Source organism: Salvia miltiorrhiza, chromosome 6 (genome assembly GCF_028751815.1).
Source record: "Salvia miltiorrhiza cultivar Shanhuang (shh) chromosome 6, IMPLAD_Smil_shh, whole genome shotgun sequence".
NCBI lineage: Eukaryota > Viridiplantae > Streptophyta > Magnoliopsida > Lamiales > Lamiaceae > Salvia > Salvia miltiorrhiza.
In genome coordinates, this window is record NC_080392.1 from 8,145,544 (window position 1) to 8,165,300 (window position 19,757).

Here is a 19,757-nt window from a genome sequence, read left to right on the forward strand (position 1 = left end):
TTCTTAGCAACTAATTTAACAAGTAACATCTAAAGGCTATGGTTAGATGATACGTGTTGGATTTTGGGACGTTTTTAGCGCCCAGTATAGCACACAACACTGCGTGCTTTGTATGTATATTCTTCAGGCATAGTTGTGTAGTTTCTAGTTAATGATGAAATTGTGAGAAACAGTGTCAACTACAATTCAAAAATTGTTGACATAACACCATGATTTCGTGCATATTCTTCACAAATCTACTTCCTCAATTTACAAAGAAACAATTGTTCTTAGAGAGAATAAGTTAATACTTCATTTGTCCTATTAAAAGTGGCTTATATTCTATTTTGGGTTGTTCCACTATGTGTGACTTGCTTTTATAAACAAAAAATTTTAATCTTTAAAAAAGTATTAGGCCCTACAACTTTTAATCAATTTATATTTTTTTTTTAGTTCTCGTATCAAAAAAATTTGAGCTATTAATAGTGGCACGAAGAGAGTATATGAAACTCAAAAGAAGTTGGACTCAATTAAGATTGCATAGCTGGTTGCGTGCCCTCATTTTAATTATCTATGCAAAATTAATACTCCATTCGTCCACGATATTGTTTTTCACTTTTACCCATTTAGTCCGTCCATAATATCATTTTCACTTCTATTTTTAGCAGTAGGGTTCATACAACACTTTATTTTCCTCCACACATTTATAGCGGGTCCCAAATTTCACTATTATCAATTATTATTACCATCCACAATGTGGAAACAATATTGTGGATGGAGGAAGTATTAAATTTACTAATTTTTATTTTTTTAATTTTAATTTCTACATACAACTTTCTAATCATGTTGGACCTCATAAGATGGATGATGACTTCACTTTTTAAATATTTTTTACGCTAAAACTGCGATGATAACACTATGATGTTCTCTCGTGTATAAGTTTTTGATGAATATAAAGTGATATGATTTATATTGCTTTGTTAATTCCTGATTTTTTTTGGTGTATATTGCGTTTTGTTCTATTTATATACTACAAGTTTTAAGGTTCCTCATAATTGGCATATACCCAAGTCATCCAATTTTAACATGATCAAACGTAGACAATTCAACCAATTAATTTGGGGCAAATTAACCATCATTACAATTCAAATATTTTGATCTAATAATTTTACAAAAACCAACTTTATCCTACCTTGACAGTTGGAGATCAATTACACCAGCACTAAACAACAACTATAATAAGCCACAACCAAAATACATAGCAGAATATTCTTCCACCAACTACATTCACATTTTTTTTTAATTCTAAGCTCAATTTTTAATGCATCTCTTTCACGTCTTAATTTAATTATATACCAAGGTGGGCTTATGATCAATAAACTCGAAATAAGAATATGCATTTGCCTGCAAAAAATTTAAAATTAACTGAGAACTTCAGTAAATAGGAGAGAAACAGCAACAACACTTTACATTGTCTTTTGGAACATAGATAAAAACACATCGCAGGGTTGGGATTCGTCCAAGATGTTCTCAACTCAGCCAGCAAACCATGCTTGCACAATCATGATAGGAGCAGGTATTCACGCTTGAAGCTTGGAAATGGAAATAAGAGAGAGATATAAACCCTAAGTCGGGAGAAGATGAATAATCCCCCAATTCGATTTCAATTTAACGATGAAACGACATCGTTTGATTTATTAAAATCGACGTTTAATCATACTATAATTACGGTTTGCCACGTAATTAGAGACCGTGAAAAAAATCAATTAAAACTGAACGTTTATATAAGAACTCTCTACCTAAATACAAATCGCCCTTCGAAATTGTGAACCACTGAGTTCAGGTTCATGAAATAATGATTTTTAAGCTTGGTGTGAATGAGTCGAAATATACAGAAGCTTCTGAGAAGCATTGACTTCATTTCTTCTAGAAGCCTTTGCCGTTTTTATTCCTTCAGAATTTAGATGGCAGACTTTCCACGTTCTATCTTTTTTTTCTGCACATCTATTTTTTATTGGTTTTCCTTTTTTCTCTATCATCATATGCTTTCATATTAACAGAAATTCATGAAAATAATTATCAAAAAAATTAGGCCCAACTAGTCAACCCTGAACTTTCCCTCCTCGAAAGCTCCAAAAAAAAAAAAAAATCAAAACAGAACGAGGCAGAAAAAGACATAAGCATGTTGCTGGCAGAGATATGAAAATTGGGATATTAAGTTAGCAAACGCATCTCCGTAGCATTCATGTTGAAGAGAGAGCTGTTGACTTCTTCTTAGAGAGAGAGAGAGAATGGAGAAGAAGCTGTCAGAGGCAGCCTTACAAGGAGACGCAACGACGCTAGAGCAAATCCTAACAGAAGATCCGCTGATACTGGACAGGATCATCGTCTCCTGCATCTCCGAAACCCCCCTCCACACCGTGGCGGCGCTCGGACACCTCCGATTCGTCAAGCTACTGCTGAGCCGGACGCCGGAGTTGGCGGCCGAGCTGGACTCGCGGGGGTGCTCGCCGCTGCACCTCGCGGCGGCCAAGGGGCACGCGGATGTTGTGACGGAGCTCCTGCGCGAGGGCGGCAAATCCGGATCTGTTCGAAACGCGGACGGGAGGAACCCCCTGCACGTGGCGGCGGTCAAGGGGAGGGCGGCGGTGCTGGCGGAGATGGTGCGGGTCAAACCTGAGTTGACTCAGACTGTGACGGACCGGGGCGAGACCGGTTTGCATCTGTCCGTGAAGTGGAATAGGGCGGAGGCGGTCAGGGTTTTGGGGGAGGAGATGAGCCGGAACGGTGACGTTTTGAATTGGAAGGATTGTGAGGGAAATACAGCTCTGCATATTGCAATCGCTAATAAGCATCTTCAGGTGAGTTCAATTTCTTGATCAGATTTAGTTTACTGTCACAGTCATCATCAACGATTAGCCCTAGCTTCTTTTTTTTTTTTTTTTTTTCATTCTTTATCTTTCATTTTGGCTGGTATTTTGTACTGATGAATGATGGTGTTCTATTTCTGTGTTTGAGTCTTGAATTAGGGATTTGATTAATTGGTGGTAATGTTGAAAACCTGAGTGTTGGGATCATGATTTGTCAAATGCTGCCTCAATGTTAACACCTTTCAATTTGTTGCTACACGACCTGGGTATATATCATTCGGCTAGTATTAAGCTCGATATTAATTGGGGTATTAGTTTGCAATAAATTGAAAGATAGTGACAAATAAATTGAAAGATAGTGACATTATTGCAATATTTTAAACGTCACTAACATTATAAAATGAGTGAAAGTTCTTTCATTACTTAGCAATTAATTTCTCCCAAAAGGGTTTAATCTATATAAGCAGGACTTATATAGTGGTGGGGAGTTTGGAGTGAGAGTTAAGATAGATAGATCTCTTGTTTGTGTATTTGGGTGAGAAGGGGTATGATGATGACGATATTCTGATTTGAAATTTGAACAGATCATCGAGTATTTGGTATCATTGAATGGATTGCAAGTGAATGCGTTGAATAAGAGTGGATTGACAGCTCTAGATGTATTGGAACAAAGTCCACGAGGCCTAAGAGACATGGAGATCGAATATTTACTCAGGAAGGCTGGAGCTTCAAATGTCAAGGATCTGCACTTGATCGGCGATGATTGGGCGCCGGCAAGAGCCAAGGAGACAAACGCGAGAGCGTTGTCTACGAAGAAATCAGTGGGAGAGAAGAAGTCCGCGGACTGGCTGGGGAGGAAGCGTAGTTCACTAATGGTGGTGGCGTCTCTGATAGCAACGGTGGCCTTTCAGGCGGGGCTGACTCCTCCCGGTGGCGTCTGGCAGGACGACTACGTGATAGACGAGGATGGGAATGCGGTGACCGATCCTCACTCTGTCGGGCAAGCGGTGATGGCGTATAAGCAGCCCAAGGAATATGGGATCTTCATGATATGCAACACGGTGGCATTCCTGTCGTCTCTCAGCATAATCTTGATACTCGTGAGCGGGCTGCCGCTGACGAGAAGGCGGTGGATGTGGGTGCAGATGGTGATCATGTGGATCGCCATCACGGCCCTCGAGGCAACGTATTTCATCACCCTCACGGGCATGTCGCCCGACGATGTTGGGAGCATGCTGCGGGAGGTGACGGAGAAGTCGGTGCTGGCGTGGATGACGGTCATGGCCGTTGTGTTTATAGGGAATATTGTGAGGTTGAATTTGTGGGTTCTTAGAAAGTATGGATGGATTAAAGAGAAGAAGAGACGGTCGGAAGGTGTGGATGATGATGATCAAGAAGATGTTTTTGAATAGCTTTTTTTTCTTCACAATTTTTTTTATCAGGAAATGTAACTGTGAGAGTGCTTGATTCTGTTGAGTGAGTCATTTTTTGGCGTTTGACCTGCTTCCTGCAATCTTGCAGGTGTACATAGCGCATTTCTCTCTCTATCTTAATTTTTTGTTTATTTGTAATATACAAAAGAAAATTATAGAATAGAAAGTTGTATAGATTACTTGTTTTTTCTTAAGACTAGCCCCATAGTGTACTATACTTTTATACAAGTGATTGTGTTTCGCAATTATATTCAAACGTGTTAATTTAACCCGAAATTTATCGGCTCGTTCAAATAGATCGACAATTCGAGATGATTAAAATTGAAAAAAATTTAATTCGATAAAACTCCAACACGAATATTCTATAATTGAATAATTCGACAATGTATGATAGGGTTGACTCAAAATAGCCCGAACTTTATAGGATTGACTCGGAAACAATGTGTTCATATGATATTATGATTGTATGAAAATTTTCTCATTCTTTGATTTTTCAACCTTTCTTTCTTTTGGTAAATAAAATTTTATTTCACCATATGTAACAGTTTAAGATTACAAACTAACAAACATCAATTACAATCTCACAACTTTTAATTTTGAAGCAATTTAGCTAATTTAGGAAATTTTGAGCATTTCATCGCCAACATAATCATGCATATATGCTCTACTTACTTTGCTTTATTATTTTGCTTTTGAAAGTTAGTACTCTCTCCATGACTCCATCCTAATTCAATAGACCACAGAGTTTGGACACAAATATTAAGAAATGAATAGTTTATAACAAAATATGACAGAAAAGTAATTTTTTTTAAGGATATATTTGTTTAAAAAATTGAAGAGGGAAATAAGGAAGATATAATTATGTGTGGACTATAATAACATTTGGTGTAAATAATGAGTCATGTGGGGATATGCGTTATATACTTTACGTTCCATTTTAGGTAGTGACCTATTGAAATGAGACGTCCAAATAAGGAAACATGACCTATTGAATTGGGACGGAGGGAGTATATTTTTTTTTCCAAAGGTTTGTGAAATTATTTTGATTCAATATTAGAAAGTTATACTAATCATTTCACTTCTCTATGTTTTTAATCTAATACTTAACTGATGAGGAGTAAAACGCGTAAACGGCTGAGATTATGACACGTGTGTATTTGACAGCTAGATTCCAGGGAAAGATATTTACAGGGCTGTGAAATACACCGAAGCGTAGCCGTATTTACAGGGCTGGAGTCGAAGCAGAACAAATACTTTTACGGACGAAGGAACTCCTTCAGGCTTGGAATGGACACCCCTATTGATTACCGCTGATGTCACAAAAAGCCAAACGCCCGACAGGTTCTGACACGGCGCCAACGCGAAAGCCGTTATTCTGCATGAGTACTATTTTGTCCCTGTACCTATGTATCTTATAAATAGTCATTTATTCGGTTTAGTAATGTACGCTCACTACTTTTTCTAGAATACAACACACACTTCTCGTTTTCTGCATCTTTGGTGATTTCCCTCTCGTCAGCGTACTCAATTGTGCAGGTAATCGGACGGTATAAAATATAATCCCATTCTAGTTTTACAACTATATATCAAATAGATTTAGTGTAATATTTAATGAATTAATATATTTTTATAAATATATAATACTCATTTCATCTACAAAATATGTACCCAATTTGTCATTTTTCGTCCATCCACTGTACATAATCTACTTTTGATAAATTTTTCATTTACAATAAAATAAGGCCATTGTTCTGTTCACAACACACCCATTTAGAAGTGGGTACATAAATTGTGTACATATGGGATATTTTATTTACAAAACTACACTTAAAATAAAATAGAATATGTCATATGAATATGATAGCAACCTTATATATTTTGTGTTCATGACATTTTTTTTATATATTAATGTAGATAAAAACACGTCTTAGTTATGAACTTATGAGCTTAAATGGCACATAATAAAATTCCGACGTCTACATAAGATTAAGGGATAATTGCGTGAAAATACACAAAATTTTGCCAAAAATTCATATTTGACGCGAAGTTAGGATTTTACATTTTAATACACCAACTTTCGTTGTTTCCAAATTTGACACGACTTAATTCTTAAAAAGGGGTTGAAAAAAACATTTAAACCACTTATGTTATAATTTCATATTTGACCCCCTTTTTGTAAATAATTATACAAAGACCCACTTATGTTATAATTTGAGACATTTAAACCAAAACAAGATATTTCCTTATGATGTTTTCTTTTAAACCATTTTAGGCGCGGATCAAAGATTAAAAGAAAACATCATAAGGAAATAATAACATAAGTGGGTCTTTGTATAATTATTTATAAAAAGGGGTTATTTTTTGAATTTTTAAGAATTAAGTCGTGTCAAATTTGGACAACAACGAAAGTTGGTGTATTAAAATGTAAAATCCTAACTTCGCGTCAAATATGAATTTTTGGCAAAGTTTGTGTATTTAGGTGCAATTTTCCCTAAGATTAATCATTGTCAAAATTTTAATTTGAGCAAAATTCTAAAATATTGAAACTTCACGTATTAATTGATAAAAAAATAATATTAATTACAAGTAAAAATTTAAATATATATTTACATACAATTAATTCTAAAATTATAACGATCTTGTGAAATGTTTTTTCCAGATAACTCCCAATTTTAGCCGACAGTTTTACTCTTCCCCCATGAATACCAGAAAAGCTAACTTTGTCAAAGTCCGAAACTTGAATAATAGTTGTATAAAGAAACTTGTCTTTCCTCAAGACAGAAACTCTGGAGATTTTGATGCGTCCTAAAAATGACAATTATTTTTTTTGCGTAAATATAATTCCATCGTTCCAAACGATCACAAACTATCAAGTTTATATAAAAATCATAATCAAAAGGCCATGTGAGCAAAGCAACACGCTCATAAAATTCTATAACATCTGTGCTCCAAATAGACATAGTGGAAAAAACCTTATCATAACCTTACAAAAAAACTCCACATTAGGAGAAAACAAACAAACTGACGAATTTTATAGTCTTTGGACATGGGTTTACACACTCCATCTTCAAGGGCAAGTAGGTATTTATTTAAAGGTCAACTTTTCATAAAATGCCAGGTAACCGAATATCCTCGTCAAAGTTCGTTATCTGGTTTCGTTGACTATCTTAATATCAAAGAATTGAATTCTTTAATTCCACCCTTCTAGTTCTTGCTGGCTGAATCGCTGACTCATAAAGATTTTCTTTTTCTTTCTTTTTATTACCTTCAAAAAATATTCAACCCCTAAAGAGGCGTCAACCTTTTCCACATGGCAAAAGGAAAGTAGCACAACATTTTATAACCGCTATGTTGTAACCACTAACATGAAAATGCTACTGATGGCAACAAATCAACTTGCACAAGTTCAATGCTCCTTTATCTCAACAAAAAAAAAAGAAAAAAATTCAATGCTCCTCTACATTTGCTGTTTCCAACTCAGAGAATGCATATGACAAAAATTATCAGAGTACTTACAGTGCAGAAAGCAGGGTATTGCTTGCTCGGGCCACAGCGACAACACTGCTTACATTGTTTATCATAAGGAAACAATTCAGGTAACTTACAAGCACAGATACAAGGAGAGATGAAGAAGAACTCAAATAATAACATTGAGCCAAAAGAAATGCAACTGCAAAACCAATTCCATCATGTAATGCAAGGACTACAAATTCAGAGGTAAGAGGAAGAGAGGCTGCGTACCATGTGCCTGATCAAACGATTAAAAGAGGCATGCATATAGCTAGAGAGTGTCGACCAGTTAGCCAGTTCCCCATAATTGCAGAGTTCCTGCATTCTCCATGACACTTAAAGGAAACATTATGTTACGGTGTAAAGGGCCTTTTCAGTGATGCGGATCATTGTTGCACCAAGTCAGGAACTTAAGTCATGTATTGACAGGACAATTGTTACACTGCTACAATATGAGTTTTGCATCTGCCTTTACAAAAAACAAGTCAAATTAAGTGCAAACTTGGATAAACTAACTCAGTCTACCCAATTTTTCCATGTAAGTAACACCTGTACGACACAATTGAGTTAAATCTATCTAAAGATGTGAATACTAGCGTAATCTGATAGTTTCGTTAGGAAGTATAACATTAGGATTACGAATGTGTGGATTGAGTGCAGCAAGGTCCTTCCACTTTGCTCCTGTTCCATGAACACGAGAAGAGATGCTCCACAGTGAATCTCCAGGCTGGACTGTTGTGGTCGATGGGGAAGAAGCAGGACCAGAATTCTTTACGGCAGCCTTTGACTTCATTAGTGGATGCTTGTTCTTCTTCCCCATTCCGTTTCCAAGCAACCAACGGGACCCAGACTGTTGTTGATTTGTGGAACCCCATAACTTCTTTTTACCCGGTTCCACTTTCAAACCCGCAACATGAACCTCCTTGATTTTATATTGAGGAATAAGCTCTTCTTCATGTTTTATGTCTTCTATTCGCGCTTCAATAACGTTCTCATTTGTAGCAGCCGTGGGCTCCTTTTCCTCTTCACTAGAGTTCCTTGCTAGAGGAACTGTTCTATAGAATTTAGGCCTTGGTGGGACAAACACTCTCTCCACTTGTATAAGAGCAAGCATTGGATTGCCCACAGGCTCATAGTTCCGCAAACAATCATGCAGCTGTACCATCAGTGCAACAGTGAAACTATTGCCCAACAAACCATACTTCCTACCTCTGCCTCGTCTCTTCTCCCCCTTTGATTTTCCACGAAACAAATCCAATGAAGTAGCATGATGAGCTGCTAGTAATCTAGAGGTTCGCTCGCTGACAAGATCATCATCATCAATTTCACCAGAATCAAGTTTCACCCATTCATCAAGTGTCAGAGAAAGACCCATCAATCCGTCAACATTGTCACATTTGTCTTTGATATCCAGCAATTGCAATCCACCAGTCCCATCGAGACCTATGGTTCCACCAACATCAACGCTCTTGCCCTTCAGGGCTGAAAGTTCGCCAATAGATTGTGTGCTAATATTTGAAGGTGCATCCTCATCTGTCATACCAGATTGTACTCTCAAGCCCTCAATTGAAAGAGCTTCAATCTTATCCATTGCCGACGGAGCAAGATCTTCTAAAGACACGTACTCTGTATCAGCACTCAGCAATGTTGAACCACACTTTCCTAAACCTTGGCCACAGTATATCGCTTTACCACTCTTTCCCCCGTTACATAAATTTTGAATGGTTTCAAATTCATCCTGAGATAAACCTTGCCTGGAACAGGAATGCATGTAACAATAAAACTGTTAATGAATCAAAACTTAGGAAAACAAAATCACAAAAAATGCATATACCAATGCACATACAGTAACTACAGACCTCTCCAAACTCGGTGCAGCTTCCCATGCCATTTGTTGAATAGTCTTCCCAGTTATGTCTTCCAAAGGCATCAATTTGTTTGCTTGCATGGATAGCGTCTCAATTCCCACAGCAGCCAGACCCTGAAGTATGCCCATTACGCCAGACCCCATTTCTGCAGGGATGACCACTGGACTAGATGCCTGCATAATTAAGCTCCCTCCGCCTTTTGCATTCCTGAAAAGTGCAGGATTCATAGATCGCAAAAACCCTCCATTTTTAGTTTGCAGAAAGGGACCCAAGTCTTCTGAAAGAGAAGCAAGCTGCTGATCAAGATTCTCAGGAGGTATGTCAGCGGGATTGCGAAACCCATCGGATTTACTAGGTGGAGAATGTTGAAATGCCTTCTCATTAATGCCCCAGTCACGCTTCAAAGCTTCAGTTTCCAAATCCTCTAACCTTGAGGCCGTTCTACTGAATGCATCTGACTCCTTCTGAGATGTCTCCCGAAAACCTTCCAATATTGATGATTGATAGAAGTCATTAGACATAGCTTCCCAGACAGACCCTGTTGGAATATCGCTGACACTTTCTGTTGGATCATTCTCAATATCAAAGTTGAGTATACCTCCATTGGCAAGAGCATCTCTCTCAAATTCCTTTAGAAGGCGTTCTCTTGGAGAGTCAGGCTCACTTGTAGAGCTTAAACAAAATGAACCGGACTCTACACTCAGCATTTTTAAGAAATCGTTGGCCACTGAGTCAGTAATATCATCCAAGTTAGGTGATTTATCCTTCACTGCGAGCTGAAAATTACAATTCGAGAAACCGTCTTGGAATGGGGCTTCACTTTCATCCTCTTGCAAATCTAGTTCCTCATTCGTTAAATCTGAGGCGTAACTTAGCGCCATCGCCAGTTCTTTCATTAGTGATTCTTTGGAAAGCATGATGTTCTCTTTCTCTGTAGAGCTGCAGGTGCTAATTAATTGCTCGTGCTTTGGGGAAACCATGTCTTCGGCGGTAGGAGGAAGGATATCCTCCTTATTGAGGGTTACCTCCATAATGCCATCAGTTTCAGTAACCTCTCCAGAAGCTAGAGCAACCTTACAAGGAACCTCTTCTAGTCTCGTGTGCTCCTTAGGAAACTCTTCTATCCCTTTCTCTGTGACAGATAACTCACCAGTTTCCCACTCACTTTCAGGATTCTTCTCATCAGAATCAGGAGGTTTAAATGAATTCACTTTACAGGAGTCAAGGTGTGAAGGAAATGGACCTGTGTCTAACTTATTTTCAACTGAAGCATTTGGTATCTCTTCATCCAGTTTCTGATAAAGTACATTCACTGATTGATACAGTTCTGAAGTTGGCATTGGCAAGATTTCATGAAGATCCTTTATATCTTCTGCAGACTGCTTTAAGGTAACCAGAGTAGCAGGAAGACTCCCCACTCTACGAATGATTAGCTCGTTCTTAAGATCAGACTGATCCACAAAAGATTCTGTCATTGCCCTATTCTCTCGCAAGTTCAGGATGTCAGGAGTATTGTTTTTGCTTGAAGGCTCTCTACTATTTCCTACTGCAATATAGCCGAAACTGACATTCATTGTTGCACCTCCTGCTTTACCTGATAGCCTGAAACTAGTTGTCCATTTCCCTGAGCTCTTCTCCTCTTCCAATTCCTCTAATGTTAGAGGTAGCAATCTAGTCAAATCTATATGATGCTTCCCCAAATCAAGCTCGGGGGCATTATAAACAGAAGCATACAATAAGTAATTTTTTGCCTCATACTTCGCCAAATTCTTGGTACTGCTCCTAGTAACATTTACAGAGCAAGAATGAATCAGCTGCTCCTCAAACTTAGCTACTCCTTCGTGAACCCTAGTTGGGGATGTCATCAGCTCACCATCCTGCCTCTTCCAATGCACAACCAGGCAGACATCATCAAAAAGGCTTGGTAAACCCTCAATAGAATGGACTAGGAGTGAGAAACAACAACTGAACCTTCGATTTCGACCAGAGGTCAAGGCCTTTAGACCTCTCCAACTCCAAATTGAAAGCTTCTTTTCTTTCTCAACTGAATCTCGCTTATTGACCTTAGCCTTCTCCGCCTTAGTTTTAGGTTCGGACAAATGTGATTCTCCAACAGCCTCGGATCTACAAGAATCTGCAGAGCTAGGAAGCGTATGCAGTTGTTTATCCGCAAACAAGGCTTTGCTTATGGTTTCAAGGTCATTTGCGAATCTCCCAGTTTTTGAAATCTCATCAATTTTCTTTCTGGTATCTGCTTTCGACAACATTGTCTCCTCACAAACTGCAAATTAAGAACGTAATTCTGAAGATTATAAACCTATTATCAACACTGACATCAATCCATGATTGCATCCGCAATAACAATCCATTGAAAAAAATAGCATAAAACATCAGAAAATTTCAAAATCCTCTATTTCTGATCGAAAAATGTATTGACTAATGAAATGTATTAATGAAGTTCAGCGCATGAAGGTAATCAATGAATTAATTCATAGGTTTCCTCGTCAACGGATAAAAACGCAAGTTACAAAAAGCATATTCCTCAACGTATTCCGCTTTTCTCTTCAATAAACACAAAAAGAAAGAATATCAGAAGAAATGAAGAATCTTACAACTAGAGCTGAAGAAATTTAGGAGCCAAATCCAGCGCGCTCTCTCTCTCTCTCTCTCTCTCTCTCTCTCTCTATTTTGGCGTGAGCATGCTCGATTCAAAGTTGAAAGCTAAAATAATACGACAGCTTAGTGATTTTTCACCGATGGCCCTGTCTTTTTCAACACTCTCACTTTGGCCTCAGTTACAAATTAGAAAAGAATTTCTCCAAACGCTAATTCTTTTTTTATTTTACGGTCGACGTATTAAATTTAATAAATATAATGAGTAAATATATGATAATTTTAAAAGAGGCAAAATGGGATATACCCTTTTTGAAAGATGAAACATAAAATATACCCACTTTTATCAAAACAATAAAATTTACCACTTAGAACATTTTTATCCTTATGTGTAATTCGCGCATTGCTCGACACTGAAGTGTCGAGCGTCGAGCATCGAGGTGTCGAGCAATAGTTCAAATTGATCTATTGTTCGACACTTCGAGCGTCGATCGTCGATCATCGAGTGTCGAGCATCACATGTCGAGCAACTAAGAACTGTCGAGCGAGGCGGAGACGTCAAGCTTCGAGCATTGAATTGTCGAGCAAGGCGAGCAATAGTTCAAATTGAACTATTGCTCGACACCTGAAGCATCGAGCATCGAGTGTCGAGCAACTAAGAACTGTCGAGCGCGGCGAAGGCGAAGGCGTCGAGCGTTGAGCAAGGCGGAGATGTCGAGCGTCGACATTAAGTGTCGAGCATGCCGAGCGAAGTTCGTGAATCGAGCAATATAAAACAAACACGCGAATTTTCGAAATATATCAACTCAATTCAAAAATGTTGTTCATAAACCATAAAATAGTTTTGAATAACAATAACTCATGTATAGAAGACCTCAATATACCTTTCAAACCACCGGATTATGATCGAATCGAAGAAACCCACAATTGAAGAAGCTTTGGGGGTTTTGAAGATGAATATTTAAAAATTGTTTCGTTTTGTGTTTGATGTTGAAGTTGCAGAGATATATTCACTACCAATTATAGACGCCGACGGCGTGGAGGCACCGGAGGCGCGATGGAGAGAGAGAGAGAGAGAGGGGAGTGTCTGTGATTTGAGGATTTGGGGGGAAGAGGATTTGTTTGGTATTTTCTTTTTGTTTTAAGAGTATCTTAGTCCTTTCAACCCCAAAAATGATACTCCCTCCGTCCGCCAAGATTATGACAATTTGCTTGGGCACGTGATTTAATAAAATTGGTGATGATTTTGATATAATGAAGAAAGGGTCCCACCACTTTATGAGATGAGTGGTTGAGATTGAATTTTGAGTGGTTTTTTTGTAAATAAAGAGTGTTAGTAAGGATAAAATATTAAAGAGGATGGTGGGACCATTGCCATAAAAGGAAAGTGACATAATCTTGGCGGACGCCCAATATAGTAATTGTGACATAATCTTGGCGGACGGAGGGAGTACATTTTATACATTTCTTTTATAGTGGGTATATTTTTGTTTTTGTATTTCAAATAGGGTAAAGACTACCATTAACCCATTTTAAAATTTGGACAAAAATATTAGGATTAATAGTAGTCTTTCCTATTTGAAAGACAAAAACAAAAATATACCCACTATAAAAGAAATGTATAAAATGTAGTACCATTTTTGGGGTTGAAAGGATTAAGATACCCTTAAAACAAAAAGAAAATACTAAACAAATCATCTTCCCCCCAAATCCCCAAATCGCAGACACTCTTCTTTCTCTCTCCAGTGTGCCTTCGGCGCCATGTATAAAATTGTTTTGGTTTTTTCGGACTCTCCTTGTTTGCGCCTGTGCTCTCAAGGGTTTTTGCTTTTCTTCAATAAAATTTCTATTTCAGCAGCCTTCGGCGCCTCCACGCCTCCGCCAAGCTTCCGGCGCCTCCACGCCGTCGGCGCCTATAATTGGTAGTGAATATACATCTGCAACTTCAACATCAAACACAAAACGAAATAATTTTTAAATATTCATCTTCAAAACCCCCCAAAGCGTCTTCAATTGTGGGTTTCTACGATTCGATCATAATCCGGTAGTTTGAAAGGTATATTGAGGTCTTATATACATGAGTTACTGTTATTCAAAACTATTCTATGGTTTATGAACAATATTTTTGAATTGAGTTGATATATTTCAAAGACTCACGTGTTTGTTTTATAGTACTTGATTCGCGAATTTCGTTCGGCATGCTCGACACTTAATGTCGAGCAATAGTTCAATTTGAGCTATTGCTCGCCACACTCGACATTTCCGCCTTGCTCGACAGTTCAATGCTCGACACTCGACGCCTTCGCCTCACTCGACAGTTCTTAGTTGCTTGATGCTCGATGCTCGAGGTGTCGAGCAATAGTTCAATTGAACTATTGCTCGCCTTGCTGGACAGTTCAATGCTCGACACTTGACGCCTCCACCTTGCTCGACAGTTCTTAGTTGCTCGACATGTGATGCTCGACGCTCGATGCTCAAAGTGTCGAGCAATTATTCAACGACACCTCGATGCTCGACGCTTCAGTGTCGAGCAATGCATGAATTACACATAAGAGTAAAAATGTCCTAAGTGGGTATATTTTTTGTTTCATCTTTCAAAAAGAGTATATCTCATTTTGCCTCAAAATATTACTCCTGTCGTTCCAATAGTAGTGTCCCATATTAAGCAAAAAGGAATTTTACGTGTATATATTGTCAAAAATGGAATGAGATTTATATTGGAACGTCCCAAAATAGAAAAGTGGGACATTATTATTGGAATAGAGGGAGAAGTATTTTATATAAAAATAAATAAATCTTACGTGTATATATTTTAAATTATTTTTAAAGATACTAATTTCAAAATTTCGTTCCAATGGTAATGTATCATTATCTCTTTTGCTATCGCTCTATTAAGTTATGTATTTGAAGTAGGTAGGGGGGAATACCTTAATATGAAAAAATATGAGGTGACAAATGAAACAAATCAGAAGTATGCATATTTGTCCGTACAAATAACTAGCATTAATTATTTATGTAGTAGGTCGAAAAGTGACTGCTTTCCTGAGGCAAGTTATTACGCTAGGTTTCTCCCCACACATATGAATAATTTTTTTAAAGGTAATAAATTAACTTTCTATACAATCATTGATGCCTTACTAAGTAACTATTCTTAAGTTGGGATCTAGGTATTAAATATAGACATTATTAGGATTGTAAACGATCTAAGTCGAGTTGAATACTAGCGGGCTCGAGTTCAACTCGTTTAAATATTTGGGTGTTTGAGTTCGGCTCGTCACCCAATTATCGAGCTCGAACTCGGCTCGATCGTGTGATACTCGATAATGTTGAATTCGAGCTTGAGCTCGAGCTCGGCTCGTTAAATGTTCGTATACATGATGTTCAAGCTTGAAATCAGAAAAAATTTAGGAAAAACTTCTTAATATATGTTATTCGAGCACGAGTTCGAACTCATTTCGTTTAAAACTCATGTACTAACTCGGTTGAATTCGTGGACAAGCTCGCAAATAATTGAATTCGAACATGTTCGCGAGCTTAATGAGTCGAGTGCTGCCAGGCTTGATTTCGGCTCGTTTACTACCGAATCGAGCTCCGAACGAGCTTTTTCGAGTCGAATCTCAAATAACTTGCAAGTAGCTCTGTTCATTTACAACCTTATCCTCACCTAGTCCGCCTCGGCTCGCCCCCCAACCACAGGGTGACTCATCTCACCCATACAATACATTCATTTTCACTCAAATTTTTGCCTTGTTATAATTATTTAAAATCTAAATGGAAAAATAGTTCGTTCTTTATCTCACGTAGAAGAATTTTATAAATTATGTATATATAGTAATACTTATTTCTCATATGATAATACTTACTTTTTTTTTTGAGAAAGCAAGGATAATTTTATTGATCACAAGAACATAAAATATCGAGATGACCCACCACAAACGACGGAGGTTCATTTCAAACATGATGTGAAGTAATATCTCTCGCAGCCTTTGCTAAACAATGAGTCAATGAGCAATAACATTACGTTCCCTCTTGACATGACAAATACGAACTCCCGGAAGCACCGTGAGTTCTTGACGGCAGAAATCAGTAATGACGCCCAACTCCATGATATTTCTGTCGCCCGAATTAACCGCGTCACAAGCTCTCTTACAATAGGACTCCACAAAGCTATTAGAATATCCCAACAACTCTTTAATCCAAGAGAGGGCCTCCTTAATCTTCATCAGCTCCCCTTCCTCCACACTATGTCGTCCCGGAAATTTAACAGATTTGCCGATGATAAAGTTTCCCTCATGATCATGGGCGGAGCTAGACTTTTGATCTAGGGAGGTCCAATTTTTTTTACAATAAAAGTAATAATTAAATTAAATTAAACATAAATAATAATCATTAACACAATATAAATATCATTTGAATTAAAAGAAACATTTCAAATAGTTTTTCAAGTGCAAATACATGATATGTCCCTTTCTAATTTGAAGAATTTTTAAAATTAAATTGTACGAAACAACGTCGTTTAGGCCTCACAAAAACGATGTTGTCTTTGCTAATCCACATAACCTCCAATTCAATACTCTCGCGATCAAAAAAAATTTAGGAGATGAAATTGCAAAGATTAAAAAAATAGTAAATTTAATTCATCACGCTAAAAGGTCACGTTAAAATTAACAATTTGAAATAATTCGTGATTTTATTTGCTAAAATCCCATAAAGTAACTTTCAATATCAAATTCAAAAAAATAAATCTCTAGATACCAATCCAAGCATGATGTATAAATTAGTTATGTGTTTATTTCTTCAAAATATCTCAACTCTAAGCTTACATATCAATTACAATATAAAATAGCTCAATATGATAATGATGAAGATAAAAATATATTTTTCTATTTTTAATATATAAAATTACCTACTACTATTTTTGAAAATCCCAGTGACCCCCCTCCCCCACCCCTAGCTCCGCCCCTGCTCATGATCCCGTACCACCACGCCAAACACCCATGGTATTGGAATCATTGAAGAATGCGGCGTCAACCCCACAAATCACCGAACCCAGATGTAACGGATGCCACCCCAAGCAGATCGTCGACGGGACCATATGAGGACGAGCAGAGAGCCAATCGTGTCGATCTCCCGCCGCCATCTCAACGGAGCGTGGTGATGTGATAATACTTACCTGTAAATTACTTGAAATACTTAAAAATTTAACGAGTTAAATGATTGATACTTCAAGTTTTCAATATTATAATTTCAAAACATACGCTTAAACATGATCGAAAATAATAATAATAAAAGGCCACTAATCTCTTACGGAAGACCTGCGCAATAATGTGACTTATTTCTTCATCAATTTATTGGCTATTTAAAAATGTTGTTTTTATTTTCTCAAAAAACAAAAACATGTTGCCTTTAAATATACAATTTTAGAATAATTCTGTAGACATACATTTAGGGGGGTGTATTAGTTCAAGATTTTTATAGATTTCTGGAGACTTTTAAAGTCTGGGTGTATTTGTTCAAGACTTTTAAAAGTCTATGAAAATTTGGGTGTATTCGTTCTAAGACTTTTAAAAGTCTATAAAAATCTCGGTGTATTCGTTCAAGACTTTTAAAAGTCTATGAAAATCTGGGTGTATTCGTTAATCTATGGACTTTAAAGTTGGAATGACTTTCATTGATTTCGTCCAAAAAAATAGGCATGAACAAATCCGAAGACAGACCACGAGAATTCACAAATCTTGCAAATTCCCCGCGCTCGCTGGGTGCCAGCGCCCGCGGCCAAGAAGCCAGCGGCCGCTGGACCCAGCGGTCGTTGGACAAGCCCAAGCGTCAGTTTTAGAAAAACTACGGAGCATCTCTACTATTTCCTTGGTAGATCCACACTGCTGCTCTGTACAAGCATAGATCCAACGCCCCACATGCCCCCCAATTTTAGTGCTGATATCCCTCTCTTCATGGCCACACTTCTTTGCAAATGACGGAGAAATCTATCTCAATCCCCCTCGAGTCTAAAAATCTCTAATTACTCCCTTAATTCACCTCATCTGCTCGGCTGCCATGTTATGCTTCAAGAAGTAACAAATAAGGTTGGATATAGCCTATTTCACATTCCCTGCTGTCCCGATAAGAAGTAAGTCGATATGTGATTTTTCTTTTTCGAAATTTGATACTTTAGAATTCCCAAACTCGTTAGCCTCCAGGGCCCTATTTTTGTGATTCCTTGCGGAAATCGCCAGCTCTGCAAACGTCAAGCGCCATCGAGGCGAGTATGATCGAAGTAAAAATAAATCGATTGGACGAGGCGCCGGCCTCGCCGGAGTTCGGATAGAGAGGAAACGCGAACTGATTATCAACGAGAGAAAGATGGGTTCCAACTATATTTTGCGGGCCAATCAAATCTTATGCTAAAAATTGTGGTGTTCCTCGTATTTATATATGCAACTCACGAAAAAATCCCACAAACTTGCAACATTGAAATTTTCCTGCTATTCAAGTTCTACTCCCATTTCCCTAACAAAATTCAGATTACCTCCTTCTGTGAGGAACTTGTCTCTTACAAGATGTGAAATAGCTGTCGAATTCATGGAATATCTTTGTGAGGAGTTACCAAATCTTGAAGTTCTTAAACTTCGAGATTGCAAGTTTGAAGGCAAGTACCTGGATGCAGCAGAGCAAGAGTTCAGCAAGCTGCAGTTCCTGCTACTTGAAGATGTGCAGCTGGTGCAATGGCAAGCGATGAGAGCAGCTTCCCAAGACTCCGTCACCTTGTTATCCGGTGCTGCTCTGCTCTAGAGGAGATCCCAGCGCTGGCTGGTGTCCAGCGCTCACTGTGTAGGCAGCGCTGCTGGAACCCAACGCTGGCCACAAACCCAGCGCTCGCTGGACCCCTAGCGGCCGCTGGGTGCCTGTCCATCGCTCGTTCAATCCCCGCGCGCGCTAGGTTTGTGGATTTCAAGTCCGAAAGTCAAATTCTTGCTAATTCATTAAAAATCTGACCGAGAATTCACTCAAAATTATGAAGAATCCGTGAGAATTCTACAGACTTTTAAAATCCACGGACTTTTAAAATCTACATAAGTCTTGAACTAATACACCTCCCTTAATTTCATTCAAAACGGACAAAATCTAGCCGAGGCTCCCATCTCTCCACACAATCAATAATTGAACCTCATAGGATCCAATCCAAAGAAGATAACATATAATTGTGTATACTGTATACGGTGGGCCAAGGATAACCATGTAGGAGTATTTTTTATATACCGATTTATATATATTTAGGAGATGATTATTTGCATGTAAATACACAATTTTTATTATTTTGTGATTTTTTCACAATATTTTTTTAATTTAAATACATTAACTATGTGCTTGTCTAATTTTTCCTATGAAACTTATTTTTCTCTAAATTGATGTTGACGTGTCCACCAGAGCTATCAAACTGAAATGACTGGCCAACTGTCTTAATTATTTTTTTGAGTTATTTACGT

At 37.9% G+C, this 19,757-nt stretch overlaps 2 protein-coding genes and 1 long non-coding RNA gene across 4 annotated transcripts; 1 reads left to right on the plus strand and 2 right to left on the minus strand.

Moving 5' to 3' along the window:
- Positions 1-1,962: 1,962 nt before the first annotated feature.
- Positions 1,963-4,530, plus strand: LOC130988395 (ankyrin repeat-containing protein ITN1-like). The gene is made up of 2 exons (XM_057912220.1): positions 1,963-2,840; positions 3,434-4,530. Exons 1-2 carry the CDS (start codon positions 2,271-2,273, stop codon positions 4,259-4,261), a joined length of 1,398 nt encoding a protein of 465 aa, XP_057768203.1. The 5' UTR covers positions 1,963-2,270; the 3' UTR covers positions 4,262-4,530.
- A 3,664-nt stretch (positions 4,531-8,194) lies between these two features.
- On the minus strand, positions 8,195-12,433 carry LOC130988396 (protein PLASTID MOVEMENT IMPAIRED 1-RELATED 1-like). 2 transcript variants are annotated; one of them, XM_057912222.1, is made up of 4 exons: positions 12,273-12,355; positions 11,632-11,941; positions 9,652-11,537; positions 8,195-9,546 (listed from the first exon to the last, which is right to left on the minus strand). In XM_057912222.1, exons 3-4 carry the CDS (start codon positions 11,523-11,525, stop codon positions 8,385-8,387), a joined length of 3,036 nt encoding a protein of 1,011 aa, XP_057768205.1. In that variant the 5' UTR covers positions 11,526-11,537; positions 11,632-11,941; positions 12,273-12,355; the 3' UTR covers positions 8,195-8,384. The 2 variants fall into 2 exon arrangements, with proteins under 2 accessions (XP_057768205.1, XP_057768204.1); XM_057912221.1 differs by having other exon boundaries at positions 9,652-11,941; positions 12,273-12,433.
- A 4,606-nt stretch (positions 12,434-17,039) lies between these two features.
- Positions 17,040-19,512, minus strand: LOC130988397 (uncharacterized). Its single transcript, XR_009090082.1, has 2 exons — positions 18,928-19,512; positions 17,040-17,446 (listed from the first exon to the last, which is right to left on the minus strand). It is a non-coding gene; the product is annotated as an uncharacterized LOC130988397 (long non-coding RNA).
- Between the last annotated feature and the right edge of the window lie 245 nt (positions 19,513-19,757).

What these genes read in the sequence shown, in the direction of transcription:
- LOC130988395 (XM_057912220.1), top strand. Translation starts at nt 2,271, where the DNA reads ATGGAGAAGAAGCTGTCAGAGGCAGCCTTACAAGGAGACGCAACGACG. An exon ending in TCGCTAATAAGCATCTTCAG is followed by an intron (nt 2,841 to 3,433) that starts GTGAGTTCAATT and finishes AAATTTGAACAG; the next exon opens with ATCATCGAGTATTTGGTATC.
- LOC130988396 (XM_057912221.1), bottom strand. Translation starts at nt 11,927, where the DNA reads ATGTTGTCGAAAGCAGATACCAGAAAGAAAATTGATGAGATTTCAAAA. An exon ending in GCTGCACCGAGTTTGGAGAG is followed by an intron (nt 9,547 to 9,651) that starts GTCTGTAGTTAC and finishes TTCCTGTTCCAG; the next exon opens with GCAAGGTTTATCTCAGGATG.